At 41.8% G+C, this 9,076-nt stretch overlaps 2 protein-coding genes across 5 annotated transcripts in view; one reads left to right on the forward strand and one right to left on the reverse strand.

Annotated features, from left to right (window-relative positions):
* Positions 1-2,661, forward strand: part of RBL2 (RB transcriptional corepressor like 2) — a 24,032-nt gene extending 21,371 nt beyond the window's left edge. For both annotated transcript variants that reach the window (XM_087729455.1, XM_087729456.1), the window contains exon 22: positions 153-2,661. In XM_087729455.1, the coding sequence (XP_087585581.1) occupies positions 153-323 (171 nt within the window). In that variant the 3' untranslated portion in view covers positions 324-2,661. The remainder of the gene's footprint in view (positions 1-152) is intronic.
* Positions 2,521-9,076, reverse strand: part of AKTIP (AKT interacting protein) — a 21,375-nt gene continuing 14,819 nt past the window's right edge. For 2 of the 3 annotated variants that reach the window (XM_087729458.1, XM_087729457.1), the window contains exons 6-10: positions 6,733-6,821; positions 6,517-6,615; positions 5,721-5,828; positions 4,607-4,667; positions 2,521-3,641 (exon numbers count right to left, since the gene is read on the reverse strand). In XM_087729458.1, the coding sequence (XP_087585584.1) occupies positions 3,531-3,641; positions 4,607-4,667; positions 5,721-5,828; positions 6,517-6,615; positions 6,733-6,821 (468 nt within the window). In that variant the 3' untranslated portion in view covers positions 2,521-3,530. The remainder of the gene's footprint in view (positions 3,642-4,606; positions 4,668-5,720; positions 5,829-6,516; positions 6,616-6,732; positions 6,822-9,076) is intronic. The other variant, XM_087729459.1, reaches the window with a different exon arrangement.

A 9,076-nucleotide genomic window follows, 5' to 3' on the forward strand; every position in this document is an offset into this window, starting at 1 on the left:
GCTTAAGGGGATTACAAGAAGTTCGACAGGATGTGTCAGTGGTTTAAACAAGCGATATAGAGATTAATCTTAGCAGCTGGGGGTTTTTTTTGGGTGGGGGGGAGAGAGAGGGAAAGAAATGACCAGTTTTCCTTGCTCGTTGCTCATTTCAGAGACTTGAAGAGATTAACAGCATGATTAGAACGGGCGAGACCTCGACGAAAAAGAGGGGCATCGTCTTAGAGGAGGGGGCCGAATCACCAGCCAAGCGCATGTGTCCGGAAAACCACACCGCCCTTCTGAGAAGATTGCAAGATGTGGCCAACGACCGAGGATCTCACTGACCTCAAAGACTAACCGAGGATTGGGGTGTCTTTTTTTTAATTGCTATCTGGGCTTTTCTTAACATTTGACCAGTAAATAATGGAAGCCGTGACTTCCACATCTCCAAGGCGCTTTTGGGGCAAGAAAGGAAGTCCATTTTTTAACCTCCGCGAGCGCGATGTTCCTGACCTCCAAAGACAAGTCTTTCTGCTTATAAACCACGGACGTCTTCTGCTCAAGCGCAATCGGAAAAGTTTTGAGGAGAAGCATTATTTCCTCCGCCACCCTCCAAGTCACACCAGCTTGCTTTGGATGGATGTATCCCATCAAGCGCCGATCGATCCAGTTTTCATCATCTTCCTTTTTTTAATTTATTCAGTAGAAGGGATTGGTTTTAATCTCAGAACTGGAAAGACAAATGTATTTTTTTACATTAGCCCATTAACATTATTATTATGTTGGCTAGTTGGATCTTATCCGGTGTCATGTTTAGAATCCGCAGTATTTTAATCGCATTTGGAAATGTGGCAGTCAGCAGCGAAGGAATCAGCTCTGTGACGAATTATCTGACCCAGTTCAGAACTGCTGTGAACCTTCTTTTTAAATTAGGAGTGAAGATTCTAGAACGATTGTCAGGCAGTAGTTGAAAAGCTTACTGGAGACAGACCAGAAATTGAAACAGAGGAGAGGACTTAAACCTTCCCTCCTTCTCTTCTCTCCTTTCTCTTCTCTTCTTTCCTTCTCCTCTGCTTTTCCTCTAATGCCCTTCAAGTGACATGGGAATATTATGTATATATACCACAATTTCATTGTATTTTAGCTGTGCAATGTTTCCAGTCAGCTCCGATCAGCGGGTAGCACTTCACTAGTTCTCAAATGCAAATTAGTTTTTGCAACCATAGCAATGGCACTTTTGAAGAATATATATGTGTACATATATATATATATATATATTTTAAATAGCAAACCCTAAGATGAAAAGCTGCGTTAAACTGAATTGTATTCATTCCGGAAGCGCGCAGAAGTCATAACTCTTGCGTATGAATATTTTTAAGGTAGGACTGTTAGCCTTCCCCGTTTCTTAGCTTTATTATGGTAGTTGGTTGTGTCGTCCCACTGGTTTTTTTTCAAAATGAGGAAAACATCTGGCCATCCTGGATTATCGTTGCAGCTGTTTGGTCCATTGAAGTGTTTAACTGCTTTAAATGGAGGTCAGGAAGAATGATGTAGAGGGAGAAAGATCTCTTCTTCCCTGAAGAACAGGCCAACATCTAGTCTGCTTGTGATCACAATGGCTCACTAGCAATAATACCTTTTCCTAGATTATTATTTTTTTAAAGGGATGCCATGGATTAAACCTAAGATACTCTGCACGCATAAGAATGTGTCCTCCAACACTGGACTGCAGTTTTCATGTGGTTTCTAATACCTGCTGAAAATGTTTCCACTCCCCCTCTCCCCCCATAAAGGATCAAATTGAGTCTATAGAGAAATTAACAATGGTGTTCGGGCAATTGAAGAATCACTTTGAAGACTAATAGGATCGTATTCAATATTGCCAATATTTGGCCCTGGATTGCATTTGCAACAATATCTATGCTGCTCTTAAAATTGCTCCAAGGGGATCTAAATGTAGACCTTGGAAGAGGGATTTTAGATTTATGAAATGATCGACTGGACGTAAAATTGAATGCAGGGATGTGGTCATGAAATAGGGCAAGTGTTGGCACATGCAGGTTTAGCCTGTTCGTGTGATTCGTAAGTTTTATAAAGCAACAAATCAAAAAGGTCTAATTTAAAAAAAAACACCTGCTAATTCAGCCTAATTCCATCAGGCAGTCAGCAGCTCGGCTTCATCATAGCTTCTCAAAAAGGGGGGGAAAACCAATTATGTGTCCCATAGATTAAGCCATAGTTAAATATTGTAAAATCCTTCCCTCATTTAGTAGACTTTGGATTCAAAATTTCCATCCAGTAATCTTCTGAAAAAGTCTTTTGCATCCAAAGTAGTGAAGGTGTGCTTAAATTTACCTATTGATACCATTATAGAAATGACGTATTTCCTGATTTAACAGATTTGGGGGCATAATAGAAGCCCCTTTTCCGTTAAATGGCCTGTTAACTTGAGGTTTTACTATAGTTGGCAAATCAGAATTCCAAAGAACTCGTACTTAATCAGCAAATATTTTATCCAAAGAAAACAACCACAACGTGGACTTTTTGCCATGATTGGTCTTTATTTTTTTTTTTAAGATGTCACTAGTAACACATTAGTCAAGCCATCTCAAAGCATGATTCCTAAGTCAACCTACGCTAGGTTCCCTTTAAGATTTTATTAAAACCAAGACCTCTACAGGATTTTGATTTTTTTTCTTCTCTCATTTAAAAAAAAACCCACACCTTTCCTGACTAATGTACTATTTAAGGCTGCCTCTAATATTACTTTGACACATCTTAAAGCTTATTTGAGTTAAGATGCATGCAACTATCACAATGGAAGAGTCCTCTACCCTAAGCCCCTTTTTGAAGTAAAATCTTCCCTCCTATATGATTCTTGCAGGCAATTCGGTTGCGGCCCTAAAGACTGGGACAAGTTATGTTAGAAGCAGCCAGTAGTGGCAACATCTGTAAAGGAGAAAAGGAAGAGGGGGGGTGGGGAAATAGGTACACATCATACATAAATCAGTCTCAGCCTTTCTGCCCCTGGAAGGGGGTAGAAGGAATTGGAACCAAGTATTTACAAATTCAATATCCTAATAATATTTACAATAGAAACCAATGCATTTTAAAAGTTTTTAAATATAGTATTTTACTCTGCTATATTAGTTTACACAAACACAGATTATCTCTGGAATGAGTTTTTTTTTCCGGCCTGCTCTTTACATTAAAAAAAAAAAAACTTTAAAAAGGAACCCACCGAAAACTTCTGAGCTACATTTGACTCCTGAGTCATTCGTTATACCCACGCACGACGGGCTTCCCCGTACAGAAGCCCGGCCTTTTGCTCTTTAAATAAGACCTACTTGCAGGCTGCAATTAAAACTGTAAAACATCAAGAAAGAGTCCCACGAAACCCCGCTGAACGGGGATCACTTTTTAAGTCGTTTGCTAGCATTTACTCTTTACTAATCCAAAGTCAAGGAGAACCACAATTTTCGCTGTTGGGCTCTTGTTTTCGTTCCCTCCTAGTCAAAAAGGGTGGAGTGTGTCTCGTCCTTTTCAGGTAGCTAAGTAGGAAGTGACTTCTCTTCTTTGCTGAAAGGTTGAACGGAACCCGGTTTGACCCACGAGAGGCCGGAGACTTGTGTGTTCTTGCATTGCTGGTCATCTCCTTTCTTCTAGGAAGAAACAAAGGAGAAAAAGTATCCTTTGCTTGCAAACTTAAATCGTTTTGTCAAGTTTCCTTTCTCCATTCTTTTGGCTCTTAAGAAACTAACCCACTCCTTGCTCAGCTGAGTAATCCACCACGCAGCTAAGTCCTAAAAGAATTAGCTACTCTTAACCCTCTCTGCAGCTTCAGTGTGAAAATATTAAGTTTAAAGCAGGGGGGTCCAACCTTGGCAATTTTTTAAAACGTGTAGACTTCAATTCCCAGAATTCCCTTAGCCAGCATGGAAGTTGAAGTTGCCATAGTTGGGACACTTTAAACTATATTTTCACACTGAAGCTGCAGATCTGTGGACTTCAATTCCCAGAATTAGCAGTTAGCAATAGCAGTTAGACTTATATACCGCTTCATAGGGCTTTCAGCCCTCTCTAAGCGGTTTACAGAGTCAGCATATTGCCCCCAACAACAATCCGGGTCCTCATTTCACGCACCTCGGAAGGATGGAAGGCTGAGTCAACCTTGAGCCGGTGAGATTTGAACCGCCGAACTGCAGCTTAGCAGTCAGCTGAAGTGGCCTGCAGTACTGCACTCTAACCACTGCGCCACCTCGGCTCCATGCTGGCTGAAGGAATTCTGGGAATTGAAAGTCCACAGATCTTTAAAGTTGGCTGGGGAATTCTGGGAGTTGAAGTCCACAAGTCTTGAAGTTGCCAAGATTGGACACCCCTGGTTTAAGCAATGTGCTTTTCTACCCAGTTTCATTCTAGCCACTGTAAAGATGTAAAAGCGCACCTTTCCCCCCCACCCTTCTCTCTCACACACCCAGAGAATAATCATCTCTCTTATCTCACAACAAGGCTACACAAGGGACTTTGTGCTTGATATCTTTCATCATAAAGAGCTTGCCTCAGTTTCTTTCAATGCAACAGGACTTGCTTCAATTTCTATAAAATAAGACCCATCCTTCCTCCGTACCTTCTGAGTCAACATCTTCTCTCTCACTTCATTGTGTATAGCTGGATTCCAGGGAGAAAAGCTGCAAAACGCAAGGAAAATGTCACCAGGGTTTAAAGTTTCCAAAGCTAAAGACAGAAAGCCTATTTAATGGGAGTATAGTAGCCCAGCAGAAGTAAAATGTTAAAATTAATAACCCACTGTCCAAAGCACGTCGACTGGACGTTTACAATGTCTTAAGAATTTCAAAAACTTGCAATGAAATTTTTTTCCCCACATAGGACATCTCTGAATGTAAAATCCTCCAGTTTGCATGGACTTATAAACATTTTAGAGAGCCTAAATCAGAGGTGGGTTCCTACCAGTTCGCACCTATTCGGTAGAACCGGTTCGTCAAATCTACCGAATCGGTTAGAAGAGGTTCCACCAGGGGACCCGGAAAGCAGGACACACCTACAGAAGAGGTTCCAAAAATTTTTGAAACCCACCACTGGTCCTTGGATATGATTATTCTACACTCTCATGCTCCTATTTATAAAACTCAGTGCCTCTGTGAAAGGTAAGGATGACTACTGCGTTTGTGGTGCAATCAGAACATTGCGTGTGTTTAAGTTGTTTTAACGCAAACCAAAGATGCCTTTTGAAAAACAAGTTTACATCATATTCTTATGCAGGCCAGTGCTGTGTGTGAGGTAATTTAAGGTGGTTCTGACAAGTGTCGTCGGCATCTTCATATCCGGTCACATGGACAGCAAGCCACTCCCATCCGGTCACATGGGCGGCAAGCCACTCCCACAAAGGAGGCCACACCCACAGAGTAGGTTCGAACAATTTTTGAAACCCACCACTGGCCTAAATCTACACGTGTCTAAGAGAAATACAGATCGTTCTCATTTAGAGTGAAGCGGTGACTTGGCCCATGAGTGAAGCGGTCGCTACATGAAACCTTAACTCTGCTTAACAACCATAGTTCAACTCCGACTGCTTTACAGATCTGTGGAGGTCGTAAATGCAAGGATAGATCTCTAGATTACTTTTTCATCCATCCATCATAGCTGAACAGGCTATCGCCAGGCTATCGCTAAATCAGAATGATCAAATACATGATGCGACTTGATCACTGTATTAAGGTTACCTAATTGCATGGGGGTCTTCAATTTTGGGGGGATCAAATAAGTGACTGCTGCATAATTTTACGCTGTCCACCACTTTGCTCTTGAAGAGTTGAATATCTTTTTCATACCTAAGAAGAGAAACGGGAGGCATCTTAGAACTCTCTTGGAAGGAACAGAAGCATTCTATGAAATATTTTTTGGGGAGAAAAACCTATGCAGATTTATTGCACATTTTTATCTGCCACAAAATTTGTTTTATATAAACATAATGCCCAGAAATCAGAAACTCAAGGATTTTTTTTAAAAAACGCGTAGTTATTGCCGTTAACATGTCATTTTTATATTTATTTATCCAATTCAGGGTTGGAATCCTCCTGGTTTGGCCGAACCTGTAGGGACGATTGTCCTTGGTTCTGTGAAACAGTAGTAAAAAATAAATAAAAAGCTTCCGAGGATCGCACAGCTCAGCTGTTTGACGGAAGCTTTTCCCCCACTTTTTAAAGCGGTTTTTCCCTGTTGATTTGCCTGAACCGGCAGGGGGAAAAATGCTTTAAAAAGCAGAAAGTGGGGAAAAGGTTCGTCATGCCCACCGAGTTATATGACACACACACGCCCCAAACAAGACCCAAAAACCAGCAGGCGCGGTGGAGCTAAGTTGGGACGAGGACTTGCGTGCCCGCAGAGAGGGCCATGAGTTCGCCATCACAGGTCTAAGCTGTGTACATATAATAAGAAAACCATACTCAAAAATAGCATATTATGGACTGCAACTTTCAGAAGTTCTCGCATCCTCCCCCCCCAATAAAAAGAACTTACAGCACAGCAGATTCAGGGTTCAGAGGGTTGGTTGTGTCGATCTTGTAAAAAACTCTGCGCGCGTACATCAGGATTTGCCATATGTGGTTGTGATTGCGCCTTTAGGAGAGAGAGGAAGGCAAGTCAGAGGCCTCGTCAAAGGCGCAGCTTTCTCTGCTCAGCGGTGAGGCTCTAGCTCCCCCCCTACTCCCCCCCCCGCCAGCCCATCAGTCTCACCTCCATTTGGTAAACGCTCTTTTCACATCCAGTTCCCCTGAGACAGGATCTACGAGCGGGTGGAAAATGGGCAGATCAAAAATCAAGTGCTGAAGAGAGAGAGAGAGAGAGAGTGAAAAAAAAAAAAAAAACACCAATGTCAAATATGCAGATTGGTCCATTCAAAGGAACCAACTCCCCCCCCCCCCGCCAAAAAAGTTTCCTTCGTTCATCAGAGTAAATATGACGGATTAAACTGTTACTAGATGCAAAGGTCAGGTTGCACATTGCCTGCTAAGAATCCTTTCATACTGTTTTTTGAGCCTTTGAGGGATGGCTTTGAACATGCTGGTGGGAGATCTGAAAAAGCAGGTTAGGGAACCATCATCAAAGAACTCGATGGCACATAAAACCAATCAATCAAGAAATGTCAACGCCAGAGACTAAAATTTCTCAGTAGGTTAGCAATAGCAATAGCAGTTAGACTTATCTACCGCTTCATAGGGCTTTCAGCCCTCGCTAAGCGATTTACAGAGTCAGCATATTGCCCCCAACAACAATCCGGGTCCTCATTTTACCCACCTCGGAAGGATGGAAGGCTGAGTCAACCCTGAGCCGGTGAGATTTGAACAGCCGAACTGCAGAACTAGCAGTCAGCTGAAGTAGCCTGCAGTACTGCACTCTAACCACTGCGCCACCTCCGCTCTTATCGTGCTAATTTCCCAGTAACTGGTTTTTTACACTATACATTCTAGTTTCCTAGCCAAGTGCACTCCGAGCAGATTACAATCACATTCCCAAAATTGTATTTTTGTGGTTTATGAGTAAGCAGAAACGAGGAGTTCTTAAGAGTTTGAGAATGGATCCCAGATTTTCCTTACGGTGTGGGGGAAAGAATCAGGAATATTTTAGGGTCATTCTTGGGCTGAAAAATGGATGGATGGATAGAATGGAAGGTAGAGATAGATGAGATAGATGAGATAGATGAGATAGATAGATGAGATAGATAGATAGATAGATAGATAGATAGATAGATAGATAGATAGATAGATAGATAGATGATAGAGCAAGAGATAGATAGATGATTGATAGGCAGACAGAAAATATTTTTTTTTTTAAATTCAGTAGTTTCCAGTCCAATCATTCTTGAGAACTCTTCAGCAGGGTCACGAGGATTATCCCTGAGTTTCTTTCAAGCTGAGCTCAGCTCCTGGTATCCACATATACTACTTTTTCCCGTAATAGATTTTGTCTTCCCAATTTAGCCCACAGCCTTGTGAGTTCCCGGTGGCTTCCTTCCAAGTAGAAACCTGCTTAGCTTTTCTTAAGGACAGCCAGATCCTTCCACCTGCTCTGACCCTTCCTAGTTGTATTAGCAGGAAAATGGCCAATAAAGCAGCCGCTTCCTGGAGTTCTGCCTTCATCCTGGCAACGGGGACATCTGCGTCCCAGTATTGCTTCTTAAATCACATCCCTAATTTAAATAGCCCAATTTAAAATTTCTTCCATGCAAACACACCGACCGTCCAGTGAATCGAATTTCAATAAAAGCGTAAGTGCATCTCCCAAATCTCAAGTTAACTTTTATAACGTTTACTTAGCAATAGCAATAGCAGTTAGACTTATATACCGCTTCATAGGGCTTTCAGCCCTCTCTAAGCGGTTTACAGAGTCAGCATATCGCCCCCAACAACAATCCGGGTCCTCATTTCACCCACCTCGGAAGGATGGAAGGCTGAGTCAACCCTGAGCCGGTGAGATTTGAACAGCCGAACTGCTGAACTGCAGTCAGCTGAAGTAGCCTGCAGTGCTGCATTTAACCACTGCGCCACCTACTTCCACAAGATGACTGTGATAATTAGATTACCAGTGGAGTTACAGTAATTTTTTTAAAGAAAGTTTAAATGCATTCTTGCCTAAAACTCATCTAGTTATTATATTTTAAGTTACCCATGTTTTACGTATGGCTTGGTTCCACCTCAATATTGTTCCGGATTAAAAGGTATTTAATTTTCCCAGCAAAGTTATTGCAGGAAGCTAAAGACATTCTGACAATAACTTTGCTGCCATAAACATCTCCAAGTTTGGCTGGATGTCTTAGTCCCTTGAGACCTGCCAGAGTCAACCCAGAAATGGTAAACAAGGCAGTTCTGTAAGCTCAGGAACTAAGGAGAGAAAAGTATAATGCATTTCATTGTTGCACAATGCAAGAAGGGAGGTAAATGGCTGATGAACAAGTGACTTCAAAATATTCTCAATAATACAGTTGAACTTGGCACCACAAAGCCAGAAAACACCCTTTGTTACAAATAACTGAGCTTTAAAATCCACGCCGTGTGACAATAAAGACAAAGAACATCAGAAT

The sequence above is a fragment of the Thamnophis sirtalis genome, unplaced genomic scaffold (genome assembly GCF_051295495.1).
Source record: "Thamnophis sirtalis isolate CommonGarterSnake01/CBP01778 unplaced genomic scaffold, rThaSir2_p1.2 scaffold_14, whole genome shotgun sequence".
Classification (NCBI taxonomy): Eukaryota; Metazoa; Chordata; class Lepidosauria; order Squamata; family Natricidae; genus Thamnophis; species Thamnophis sirtalis.